The sequence below is a fragment of the Oncorhynchus masou genome, chromosome 14 (genome assembly GCF_036934945.1).
Source record: "Oncorhynchus masou masou isolate Uvic2021 chromosome 14, UVic_Omas_1.1, whole genome shotgun sequence".
In the NCBI taxonomy this organism is placed as follows: Eukaryota; Metazoa; Chordata; class Actinopteri; order Salmoniformes; family Salmonidae; genus Oncorhynchus; species Oncorhynchus masou.
In genome coordinates, this window is record NC_088225.1 from 25,164,105 (window position 1) to 25,177,872 (window position 13,768).

At 43.8% G+C, this 13,768-nt stretch overlaps 1 protein-coding gene across 2 annotated transcripts in view; it reads right to left on the reverse strand.

The window, feature by feature from the left end:
• Positions 1–9,159, reverse strand: part of gaa (alpha glucosidase) — a 12,533-nt gene extending 3,374 nt beyond the window's left edge. Inside the window, exons 1-14 of one of the 2 annotated variants that reach the window (XM_064987002.1) lie at positions 9,069–9,159; positions 8,088–8,784; positions 7,690–7,841; positions 7,112–7,277; positions 6,901–6,997; positions 6,566–6,685; positions 2,605–2,723; positions 2,194–2,325; positions 1,832–1,942; positions 1,437–1,550; positions 1,194–1,278; positions 972–1,089; positions 680–813; positions 90–241 (exon numbers count right to left, since the gene is read on the reverse strand). In XM_064987002.1, coding sequence (XP_064843074.1) covers positions 90–241; positions 680–813; positions 972–1,089; positions 1,194–1,278; positions 1,437–1,550; positions 1,832–1,942; positions 2,194–2,325; positions 2,605–2,723; positions 6,566–6,685; positions 6,901–6,997; positions 7,112–7,277; positions 7,690–7,841; positions 8,088–8,699 — 2,112 coding nt within the window. In that variant the 5' untranslated portion in view covers positions 8,700–8,784; positions 9,069–9,159. Of the gene's footprint in view, positions 1–83; positions 242–679; positions 814–971; positions 1,090–1,193; positions 1,279–1,436; positions 1,551–1,831; positions 1,943–2,193; positions 2,326–2,604; positions 2,724–6,565; positions 6,686–6,900; positions 6,998–7,111; positions 7,278–7,689; positions 7,842–8,087; positions 8,785–9,068 lie in introns of both variants that reach the window. The other variant, XM_064987001.1, reaches the window with a different exon arrangement.
• Positions 9,160–13,768: the final 4,609 nt, after the last annotated feature.

A 13,768-nucleotide genomic window follows, 5' to 3' on the forward strand; every position in this document is an offset into this window, starting at 1 on the left:
AAAGATTGTGGTAAATTCCTATCCAACTGAGTTAACTGTAAAGACCATAAAACCACCCACCCACACCCACACCACACACACACACACACAGCGTTGGGCTTGTCGTTGTGGTTCCTCATGAAGGGGTAGAAGGCTCCAAGCTGGGTCCAGCGTACACACAGCTCCTCTGTGGTGTCCCCCCCGAACCCACACACATCCGCCCCCACCAGGGGCACCCCGAACAGGCCAAACAGCAGCACCGCTGGGGGGGTGGAGGGACAGATGGATATTGAACATATTAATTCCCTTTATTCATTATTACTGTATTCATTATTTAACTTTGATGTCAGGCAGTCAGAGGCATCTCTCTGTACTTGCTAGCTACATAGTATCAAATAAATAGTAGGTGGTTTCATTACAAGTCTGGGCATTTTTCTATTCAAACCCCTCATTCAAATCCATAGATAACTACCACTGAAAAGGCTCCAACTCTGTCTAGGCACTCTTTCAACTAAAGACAATAGGGACAAACTGCTGAGTAAGAGCACACTGCAACATGTACTGTCTGGATGGTGCATCGGTACCATTAGTACTCTGATGGCTAAAACACACAGGGCTTGTGAATGGCTTTGGGAATCTTGTTGAGAACAGGAATGGCTTGGAACGGAGATGGGAATGTTGGGGATGTCTTCCCCCTCACCAGGGATGGAGTATCTGAGCTGCTCCCAGTCGCTCCTCACGTCTCCCGTCCAGACTCCGGAGAAACGGCCAATGCCAGGGAAGGAGGAGCGGGACAGCACGAAGGGTCGCAACCCCCGAACCTTCACCAGGGCACTGAGAGGGTCAAAGGCTATAACTGATCTTCCAACTACAGTTACAAATATGTAATGTAGACAAGATAAATAAAATCAGCTTCAGTCAAACAAGCAGAAGTAAAAGTGCCAACAGTCTCAGGATAAGTACGCACTGATCCCTGTGGTGCTGTGTCTGACCTGTGGGTGGCGCTAGCCTCCGTCAGCCCATAGAGGTTATGCAGGTTGTAGTGAGTGGACAGGTTCTGCTGAGCTGACATGCAGAGTGTACCAGTGTTCAGCTGTCCTCCAATGACCGCTGTATGAGCGTATGGAGACAGAATGGAAATGAATGAATGAATTCACTAAATTCCTCTATTGATTTTAAATAGACAGGAAACTACTCAGCTGCAACACACTCACGTGGCACATAGGGGGGGCTATCCAAATCACTGTCAGGACACCCCTCCACAGAGCCCTGCACAAAACTGGCTGGTTCATTCATATCCTGAGAACAGAGGGACAAGAAAAGAGTATGCTGGATGCTGAGTAGCATTGACACAGCCTGGATGATGCAAGCTTGTTAGTGCAAATATACAATACAATACAATAGAATAGGGGATGATTTCAGCCCTCTACAAGACATTCTATCTGAGACACACTCACAATCCACAGGCCATCTAGCGGGACTCTGGAGTGGAACTCCCGAATGCAGTCCTCCCACCAGCTCTGTGTCTCTGGGTTGGTGAAGTCAGGGAACGCTGTCGGACCAGGCCACACCTGGACACAGAGGAAGACGAGTGAGGAACCGAACAAGCATACCTTTCCACACAACACACACACCTGCACGCACACACACACGCACACACACACACAGCTTCAAGAGGGGGTTTTGTTTAGTGTAACCTTGCTTTTCAGAGGACACATTACTTGAATACACAATGGACTTACACAATGTTATCAATCAGATAAAAAATATGTTCTTTCCAAACTATTCACAGTATATGTAGCCCAGTTTACAGTGGGTCTCCAGATAGAGAAGTGAGAGTTTTAGGTCTGACCTTCCCTATGAGTGTCTGTCCTGTAGAGTTCCTGATGAAGACCCCTCTCCGCTGACCCTCATCAAAGGGTGGGTAAGTACCAGGGGGGCTGGTGCTGCTGATCCCAGGGTCCTGGGAAAGAGAACAAACAGGAAAGATGCCTCTAAAATAAATGACAGTAATGCTTTTGCTGCCATCTTGTGGATTGAGAAGGAAAGTTTCCTTGACTTGTACCTTCCAATACTGCACTTTTAACAATTTAATCACAACGCAGACTGTAATTTAGAATCAATAATTACATTGAACCACTATTTCAAGCTAATATGAGCTATTAGTGTACCTATGTGTCCCACATGTTGTGAGGGTTGAGGCCTCTCTCTTACCAGGATGAGAATGTACTTCATGCCCTTCTGATGGAACTCCTTCACCATGTCTGGCAGGTCCACAAAGCGCTGGGGGTCAAAGGTGAACACCCGACGCTTGTCTGCGTAATCCAGGTCATTCCACTGCACGTCCTGACCAAAAACAAAAGCAGTTGAACTAAAGAATGCAGTGAGTGTTTTCCATGAGTTGTGAACCCTCAGTGGCATGATAATACTGTACTTGAGAACGCAAACATCCAATTAGCATTAGCATGGAGAAAACCCATTGTAGCATGATAATACTATAATGAGTTTTCTCCATGCTAATCTGCTAATCCAATGTTGATGCTCATTCAATGTTAGCATTACCCAATAGTTGTCAACCCAAGTGATAATGTAGTACAATATAAGTGTTTTCTCCAGCATCTTTACCAGGGGGAAGTTGGCGTTGTGCATGCGTCGCACCACCTCTCGGGTTGCGTTAGTGGACCGGTAACCCCAGCGACACAGGTGGAACCCCAGTGACCAATAAGGAGGCATCATAGGGTACCCTGGGGGAGGCAGACAGGGTAAACATTAGCTATGACGGAAGATTCACAAAAGGTGAGAGCAAACCAGCCTGCTCAAATTGGACTTACGTAGCAAAATTTGAATTTTTTAAATGTATTTTTACATTGGATAAAAGTAGAGACTCACAGCTATGGTATATCATACACTGCATGTTTGAGGAACAATGGGAAAGAAATTCTGCTTTGAAAGTTCATAAACTTGTGAACTCACTTTTGAGAAAATGGCCTTTGAATATTTTGGTACCTACTGGAGCTATGATACCTATGATTTGGTACCTACTGGAGCTATGATACCTATGATTTAGTACCTACTGGAGCTATGATACATATGATTTGGTACCTACTGGAGCTATGATACCTATGATTTGGTACCTACTGGAGCTATGATACCTATGATTTGGTACCTACTGGAGCTTTGATACCTATGATTTGGTACCTACTGGAGCTATGATACCTATGATTTGGTACCTACTGGAGCTATGATTTGGTATACCAATGATACCTATGATTTGGTACCTACTGGAGCTATGATACCTATGATTTGGTACCTACTGGAGCTATGATACCTATGATTTGGTACCTACTGGAGCTATGATACATATGATTTGGTTCCTACTGGAGCTATGATACCTATGATTTGGTACCTACTGGAGCTATGATACCGATGATTTGGTACCTACTGGAGCTATGATACCTATGATTTGGTACCTACTGGAGAGCTCTTTGTTTACACCCATTCAGCATTGTTCACACCCCCTTAAGCCTTAGCCCCACCCATCTCTTTAAGGAAAGATTCAGATTTAAAGTGGTAAAAGTAGTAGTCTACAATAATGAAAAGTTCCAGGTAAACAGAAAGTGTCCAGAAAAAAATATTTTAAAATATTGATGGGTCATGTGAAAGAAATGCTATAACCCTAGCCACATCTTGCCAAGTGGATGGGTCTCTATAGAAGGTGTAAACGGCACAGCCAAACGGTTACCTGCATAGTAGCAATATCAGAAAGTGTCAAAATAAATATAATACACAGTATGTACAAGAACAATATCAATAACAATATCAGTGATAGATGAGGAAGTTATACACATACAATCAGGGGTAAAGTGGCTGAGCAGCAGGATAAATCAATTATAATAGTAGCAGGAGAGAGTCATTTGAATAGAGGCACTGATAGTGCTGATGGTCTGTCAGAACCACACATGAACAAGGGAATCTATATTTATTTGGAGAGCCTGTTTCTGTCCTGCCCTTGACTTTGGTGCAGGGCATGTGATGTCCATAGCCTCTTCGTCAGCAAAAATCCCTGATCTTCTCAAAAACATATGTTTGTCTATCTGTGTCCAGGTGGTGCTTGTACAGGCAGACCATCCATGGGAGGAAGGATGTCAGCAATGCGCAGCAGCAGAATCTGAATGCTCCTTGGCGACAACAACACCAGACTCCAGAGCATTGAAGCTGTAAAACAGGAAATAACCCAAAAAATATAGAAGACATCAATTCACCTCCCAAGTTTAGATAAGAAGAATAACCTCATACAATGCAATGAAAATGATATTCACCTGAAGTGCTGGTACCGCTTGAACTGTGGCAGCGACCTGAAGTACGGAGTCAGGTGTTGTTACCAGCCATAGCTTTCCACCAGCACCGTACCATCCTCCTGTCCAACCAGCTGTGGGATGTTGACTCCTGTCACAGTGCTGTCCTTCACAACACCAGCAATCTCAGACTCTGGTCTTTCTGAAGCGCTGCTGGATGAGGCTGAAGCACCAGTCGTGGGCAAACTTGGTGTGGCCTGTGATCAGGAAGTGAAGGTCCAGACTGTGGTGGAGCTTGTGTATGGTCCACCAGGCACACTACCAGAACACAAACTTGTTCTTGTTTCGGCCACTGCAGTTTTCACAATTCAGGTCCACACTCCGTAGTTGGTGAAGAAATGGTGCATGTAGTTGAAGAAATGGTGCATGTAGTTGATGACCGCGCTGCTGCCTTTGCTGGATGACATGCTTTCAATCAAGTAGTTGACTTGTTGTGGTATTACTTCACAGCAGACACCAAACAAGCCACACCATACTATGGTGGATAAGACATATATGGTGGATGGTACCTAATGGTGGATAATACCTATATGGTGGATGGTACCTAATGGTGGATAATACCTATATGGTGGATGGTGCCTAATGGTGGATAATACCTATATGGTGGATGGTGCCTAATGGTGGATAATACCTATATGGTGGATGGTGCCTATATGGTGGATAATACCTATATGGTGGATGGTGCCTATATGGTGGATAATACCTATATGGTGGATGGTGCCTATATGGTGGATAATACCTATATGGTGGATGGTACCTAATGGTGGATAATACCTATATGGTGGATGGTACCTAATGGTGGATAATACCTATATGGTGGATGGTGCCTAATGGTGGATAATACCTATATGGATGGATGGGCCTATATGGTGGATAATACCTATATGGTGGATGGTGCCTAATGGTGGATAATACCTATATGGTGGATGGTGCCTATATGGTGGATAATACCTATATGGTGGATGGTACCTAATGGTGGATAATACCTATATGGTGGATGGTGCCTAATGGTGGATAATACCTATATGGTGGATGGTGCCTATATGGTGGATAATACCTATATGGTGGATGGTGCCTAATGGTGGATAATACCTATATGGTGGATGGTACCTATATGGTGGATAATACCTATATGGTGGATGGTACCTAATGGTGGATAATACCTATATGGTGGATGGTACCTAATGGTGGATAATACCTATATGGTGGATGGTGCCTAATGGTGGATAATACCTATATGGTGGATGGTGCCTACATGGTGGATAATACCTATATGGTGGATGGTGCCTATATGGTGGATAATACCTATATGGTGGATGGTGCCTAATGGTGGATAATACCTATATGGTGGATGGTGCCTATATGGTGGATAATACCTATATGGTGGATAATACCTATATGGTGGATGGTACCTATATGGTGGATAATACCTATATGGTGGATGGTGCCTATATGGTGGATGGTGCCTATATGGTGGATGGTGCCTATATGATGGATGGTGCCTATATGGTGGGTGGTGCCTATATGGTGGATAATACCTATATGGTGGATAATACCTATATGGTGGATGGTGCCTATATGGTGGATAATACCTATATGGTGGATGGTGCCTATATGGTGGATGGTGCCTATATGGTGATTAATACCTATATGGTGGATGGTGCCTATATGGTGGATAATACCTATATGGTGGATAATACCTATATGGTGGATGGTGCCTATATGGTGGATAATACCTATATGGAGGATGGTGCCTAATGGTGGAAAATGTATTTGCTTTCACCAGTCTAGTTCTTTCACATAAGTGAAAGGATACACATAAGTGAAAGGAGATGAAGGAAAGGAGATGAGGCAGCAAGTTGGGGCGGCAGGGTAGCCTAGTGGTTAGAGCGTTGGACTAGTAACCGGAAGGTTGCGAGTTCAAACCCCCGAGCTGACAAGGTACAAATCTGTCGTTCTGCCCCTGAACAGGCAGTTAACCCACTGTTCCCAGGCCGTCATTGAAAATAAGAATGTGTTCTTAACTGACTTGCCTGGTTAAATAAAGGTAAAAAAAAAAAAAAAAAAAGTTCAGACTACTAGGACATTGGGACACAGACAGCCACTATCTTTTCCCTAACTATTACCCAAAAGGAATTAGGTGTGACCCACCATAGAAACATTGGGATATGAGACAAGAAAAGGATATTCAGTAACAGGAAGTTACAGCTAAAGGTCATATATAGCCATACCTATAACCTGTAGGTACTGTCTGACAACACTCTGAGGGTCAGGGCCCAGGAAGATGTACAGGTCCAGGATTCCTCCCACAGCCACCCAGGTCAGAGCAGGGCTAGGCTGCAGCACCACCTCTACAGAGAGAAGGAGGTCAAACTCAGCTCCATCATGTAAATCTGTATCTTGATACAGTTGAAGTACTGTGCCATGTGAACACAACAAAATTCTGTCCAGAGCTGCTAAGTAGCATGATACATTACAAACTCTACTAGCTCAAACCAAAGCTATCCTATTAGAACAAAACATTTCTGCTTAAGGATATGGTACAAGGAGCAACATGCTTTCTTACCCATGGCATTACTGTTGAGCAGGAAGACCCCGTGAGCCTGTCCATCCCCCTCCTGCACCATGTAGAACGGATGGGAGCCATAAAGGTTGGCATCACCCTGCATGGTGGACAAAGAAGACACATCTGACTTACTTACCACTCCTGACCATGATTTAAAAAGGAAACTAATTAATGATAATGATGACGATAATGATAATGACGTCAGACTCACGTGGGGCGCCATGTCCCTGTTCCAAAGGGTAAGGGAGGTCCAATTGAGGTCCAGGCTGAGGGGGGTGTAGTGTTCCCCCAGCCCAGACACCAGTGAGGAGGCCAGGGAGGTGGACAGCTGCAGGTACTGGTCAGCATACAGCAGTGGGGCCACTGTGGTGTTCACACTGACAGACAGAAGACAGAGGTGTCATGATTATGACCGTTGTAAGTCAGGACAGAGAGCATCTTAAGTCATGCTTATGGCAACTATAAGTAGGGACAGGGGCACCTTATGTCATGCTTATGACTGCTACAAGTAGAAACACATTGATATAAATCAAATGAAATTGTATTGGTCACATACACATATTTAGCAGGAGTTATTGCAGGTGTAGCAAAATGCTTGTTTTTCTAGCTCCAACAGTGCAGTAGTATCTGCAAGCCTATTTACCCTTTGGGATCTATAAATCCTAACTGATCTTATGTGTTAGTCCTATGACATGGTTACAACAGTTTTATGTCAGGTTTATAAGATCTGATCAATGAACCAGTGCCAGACATATTAGACATAAAGAACAACTGACAATGAATACTCACAGGACACGGCCGTTGGATTTTCGGCGCACTATGAACCCAAAAGGGTCGGGTAGAAACTCAGTGACATATTGGTGGTCCTGGGTGTCAGTGTTACCCCTGGACTGGGCAGTGGATAAAGGAACTTCATATCGCCGGGACAACGGATCCTTCAACTGTCAGGAGAAGAAACGTGTTATGACTCTTACACAATAATGTGGTCTGAGGAGAATGATTCTCGGTGATGAGCGATTGGTTATAATAAAAGTCATGAAAAAGTAAAGAGAAAACATTTAGCAAATACTGTATGCCCTTTTCAGAGGCAACACTTTTAAAAGCAATGTTATAGAGAAAGACAATGGCAACCAAACCCTGTATCTCTGCAGTAAATATACGAGTGGTTTTCAGCCACAGAGACTCACCGTGAGGTGCAGTCGGCCTTCTGTCTCATCCAGGATCTCCAACCGGAGCGTAGAGATATCCCGGGGCAGGTAGGAGGGAGTGGGCCTCGTAAGGGTGGCAGCCTGGCCCCTGGAAGTGGGGGTGAGGGGCCCCATCCTGTAGCCGCTGTATGACGGGGGGTAGAAGCACCAGGGGGGTCCTCCAGAGAGGCCTTGAGGTAGGGGGGCATAGCAGCACCCTCTCCCCTGACACTCTGTCTGGCTCAGAACTCGGTCCCGGGCGCAGTCAAAGCGGCTCTCCAGGGCCACCCTACTACACTCTGCCTCTCTGGGACCACTGGAGATGGCTGGATGGGGGAATTCCCACAGCAATCTGTGGCTGGGGGCTGGATGGGAGGTACCCCTCTGGAGGTTCACTGTCTCCCTCTCACCGGCCTGTTTTGTTGCTGGATCTTCCTCTAAACCAGGTCTTACTGATAGGTGTATTGGTGTCTCATCTGGTTGTTGTTTGCTAGTTAACTTTATCAGTGACAACTTTTGGTCAGACAGGTAGCTAAGGTGTAAACAAGTTATAAAGGCCAGGGTGAGCAGGGCTGAGAGAGACAGGGCAGACAGACAACTAGACAAACCCATGTCCTGTGTCGAATTGGGACATCTGGGAGGTGTTGGGGAAAAACTGTCTCCAAATGCTGACGAGCCCGTATGTCAGTGTAGAAGTCTGAAAAATGAAAATGATATGAAACGGTCCCCTAGGATAATTGGCAACTATGGACGTACTACAACAAATCGTGGACCTACCACTTACTATAGATGTTATTTGTCAGCTGACAAACGTAACGTTACACAGTCTACACACATTAACAAGGAAGTGTGCAAGCTAGCTAGAACAAACTGTAGCTAGAATTGTATGCCTAGTGCATACATAGCTAAATGTTAGCAAGGGATATTAGAAAGCGGGTGAAAATTAGGAGATGAAAAGTATGCATTTTCCCCAAGACTTACTCTTGGGCAGGCCACACAAAATGCATTGAATGTCGCTTGTCCTCGCACATGGAAAGTTGTTGTTGAACTGCACTGAGCAATTTCGACGGCATGCCGCTAGGGACAAACTGGGCGCTGCCTATTGGGCTACCACATAGTGGAAGTAACCTATACTTCGATTATTTAATGAAAAACGTCTTGTGTTGTATAACTACCAATACAAACATTAACCATTATGCTCCTGTGTTAATTGTAATAAATGTGAAGTGAACCCGTTTCCAATTACTGGGACTTAGAGAATATTTAGGATATTGAGGCACCATGTGAACCACTAGTTTTGAGTGATTAGATTTCGTGAAGCAGGCTCGCATATTAGCAATTCATAATGAATTAGTAGCTACAGTACAGACATCATGTTATCACATTCGGAAAGTATCCAGACCCCTTGACTTTTCCACATTTTGTTATGTTACAGCCTTATTCTAAAGTTGATTAAATCGTTTTTTCCACCTCATCATTATACACATAATTCCCCTTAGTGACAAAGCAAAAACAGGTTTGTTTTTTTTAGCCAAATTTTTACAAATAAAAACTAAATATCACATTTACATAAGTATTCAGACCCTTTACTCAGTACTTTGTTTGAAGCCCCTTTGGCAGCGATTACAGCCTCAAGTCTTCTTGGGTATGACGCTGCAAGCTTGGCACACCGGTATTTGGGGAGTTTCTCCCATTCTCTGCAGATCCTCTAAAGCTCTGTCAGGTTGGATGGGGAGCGTCGCTACACAGCTATTTTCAGGTCTCTCCAGAGATGTTCGATTGGGTTAAAGTCCGGGTTCTGGCCCGGCCACTCAAGGACATTCAGAGACTTGTCCTGAAGCCATTCCTGCATTGTCTTGGCTGTGTGCTCAGGGTTGTTGTCCTGTTGGAAGGTGAACCGTTGCCCCAGTCTGAGGTCCTGAGCGTTCTGGAGCAGGTTTTCATCAAGGATCTCTGTATTCTTTGCTCCGTTCATCTCCAGCATCCAGTATTTATGCTGCAGTAGTTTATGTGTCGGGGGCTAGAATCAGTCTGTTATATCAGGAGTATTTCCTCTGTGAATTTAAGTATGCTCTCTCTAATTCTCTCACTCTTTATTTCTTTCTTTTCTTTCTTTCTTTCTTTCTTTCTCTCTGAGGACCTGAGCCCTAGGACCATCCCTCAGGACTATCTGGCGTGATGACTACTTGCTGTCCCCAGTCCACCTGGTCGTGCTGCTGCTCCAGTTTCAACTGTTCTGCCTGCAGCTATGGAACCCTGACCTGTTCAACAGATGTGCTACCTGTCCCAGACTTGCTGTTTTCATCTCTCTAGAGACAGCAGGAGCAGTAGAGATACTCTGAATGATCAGGCTGGTGGCTTGGTTGTCATCACTTCAAAGGTTGGTGTAAAGTACTTTTTGGTCTTAGGCTGTGGGTGTGTCATAGACCATCCACACCTCTCTCAACTTGGAGTAGTATTTCTGGAAAGTCAGCTCCTCAGCACAGGTGCGCATGGCCAGGTATGTGTTCAGCAGCAGGTGGGGGAAGCAGAATGTGAAGTAGGACATAAAGCCCTTTGGGAACGTCTGATGGAGATCGGGAATTTCATCGTAATGTTTACTCTATGGGAAACAGCATACAGTTTATAGGATGTCACTTGCACACATTTAGTGAGGCTAACAATACTGAACAAAAATACAAAAGCAAAAAATGTTGTAAAATGTAAAATGTTGGTCCCATGTTTCATGAGCTGAAATAAAAAGACCCCAGAAATGTTCCATACACACAAAAAGCTTATTTCTCTCAAATCTCGTGGAGAACTATGTTTACATACCTGTTAGTGAACATTTCTCCTTGCCAAGATAATCCATCCACCTGACAGGTGAGTAATATCAAGAAGCTGATTAAACAGCATGATCATTACACAGGTTCACCTTGTGCTGGGGACAATAAAAGGCCACACTAAAATGTGCAGTTTTGTCACACAACACAATGCAAGAGATGTCTCAAGTTTTGAGAGAGCGTGGTATGGACATGTTTACTGCAGGAATGTCCACCAGAGCTGTTGCCAGATAATGTAATGTTAATTTTTCGACCAAAAACGGTCTCCAACGTCATTTTAGAGAATTTGGCAGTATGTCCCACCGGCCTCACAACCGCAGACCATGTGTAACCTCGCCAGCCCAGGACCTCACCTGTGGGGTTGTCTGAGACCAGCAACCCGGACAGCTAATGAAACCAAGGAGTATTTCTGTTTGTAATAAAGTCCTCTTGTGGGGAAAAACGAATTCTGATTGGCTGTGCCTGGCTCCCAAGTGGGTGGGCCTTTGACCTCCCAGGCCCACCCGAGGCTGTGCCCCTGCCCAGTCATGTGAAATCCACAGACTAGGGCCAAATTCATTTATTTCAATTGACTGATTTGCTTCTATGAACTGTAACTCAGTAAAATTATTGACATTTTTGCATGTTGTGTTTATGTTTTTGTTCATTATATTAATGGAGGTTGTAGTCACACAAATAAATATGTCTATTAACTTATGTACATGATCAATTCTGATAACAATCTTCATTCTTTTCAATAATTAAATAATTATTAATGCTACACAATGAACTACTAATACCAATATAGTGTTCTTTCGAGTAGCAGCACCTGAGAGACCGCTGACCTATATACAGTTGAAGTCGGAAGCTACACACACTTTGGAGTCATTCAAACTTGTTTTTCAACCATTCCACAAATTTCTTGTTAACAAACTACAGTTTTGGCAAGTCGGTTAGGACATCTACTTTGTGCATGACACAAGTAATTTTTCCAACATTTTTTTACAGACAGATTATTTAACTTATTCCGGTGGGTCAGAAGTTTACATACACTAAATTGACTGTGCCTTTAAACAGCTTGGACAGCTTTAGAAGCTTCTGATAGGTTAATTGACATAATTTGAGTCAATTGGATGTGCACCTGTGGATGTATTTCAAAGCCTACCTTCAAACTCAGTGCCTCTGAATCAAAAGAAATCAGCCAAGACCTCAGAAAATAAATTGTAGACCTCCACAAGTCTGGTTCATCCTTGGGAGCAATTTCCAAATGCCTGAAGGTACCACTGTGTTCATCTGTGCAAACAATAGTACGCAAGTATAAACACCATGGGACCACGCAGCCGTCATACCGCTCAGGAAGGAGACGCGTTTTCTGTCTCCTAGAGATTAACGTACTTTGGTGCGAAAAGTGCAAATCAATCCCAGTACAAAAGTATCCCTGTCCACAGTAAAATGAGTCCTATATCGACATAACCTGAAAGGCCGCTTAGCAAGGAAGAAGCCACTGCTCCAAAACCGCCATAAAAAAGCCAGGCTACGGTTTGCAACTGCACATGGGGACAAAGATCGTACTTTTTGGTGAAATGTCCTCTGGTCTGATGAAACAAAAATATAACTGTTTGACCATTATGACCATCATTATGTTTGGAGGAAAAAGGGGGAGGCTTGCAAGCCGAAGAACACCATCCCGACCATGAAGCACTGGGTGGCAGGATCATGTTGTGGGGGTGCTTTGCTGCAGGAGGGACTGGTGCACTTCACAAAATAGATGGCATCATGAATGTTATGTGGATATATTGAAGCAACATCTCAAGACATCAGTCAGGAAGTTAAAGTTTGGTAGCAAATGGGTCTTCCAAATGGATAATGACCCCAAGCACACTTCCAAAGTTGTGGCAAAATGGCTTACGGACAACAAAGTCAAGGTATGGAGTGACCATCACAAAGCCCTGACCTCAATCCTATAGAAAATGTATGGGCAGAACTGAAAAAGTGTGTGCGAGCAAGGAGGCCTACAAACCTGACTCAGTTACACCAGCTCTGTCATGAGGAATGGGCCACAATTCACCCAACTTATTGTGGGAAGCTTGTGGAAGTCTACCCGAAATGTTTGACCCAAGTTAAACAATTTAAAGGCAATGCTACCAAATACTAATTGAGTGTATGTACACTTCTGACCCACTGGGAATGTGATGAAAGAAATTAATCCTGAAATAAATCATTCTCTCTACTATTATTCTGACATTTCACATTCTTAAAATAAACTGGTGATCCTAACTGACCTAAGATAGGGACAATTTACTAGGATTAAATGTCAGGAATTCTGAAAATCTGAGTTTAAATGAGCTTGGCTAAGGTGTATATACAGTGCCTTGCGAAAGTATTCGGCCCCCTTGAACTTTGCGACCTTTTGCCACATTTCAGGCTTCAAACATTCTTGTGAAGAATCAACATTCTTGTGAAGAATCAACAACAAGTGGGACACAATCATGAAGTGTAACGACATTTATTGGATATTTCAAACTTTTTTAACAAATCAACAACTGAAAAATTGGGCGTGCAAAATTATTCAGCCCCCTTAAGTTAATACTTTGTAGCGCCACCTTTTGCTGCGATTACAGCTGTAAGTCGCTTGGGGTATGTCTCTATCAGTTTGCACATCGAGAGACTGAAATTTTTTCCCATTCCTCCTTGCAAAACAGCTCGAGCTCAGTGAGGTTGGATGGAGAGCATTTGTGAACAGCAGTTTTCAGTTCTTTCCACAGATTCTCGATTGGATTCAGGTCTGGACTTTGACTTGGCCATTCTAACACCTGGATATGTTTATCTTTGAACCATTCCATTGTAGATTTTGCTTTATGTTTTGGATCATTGTCTTGT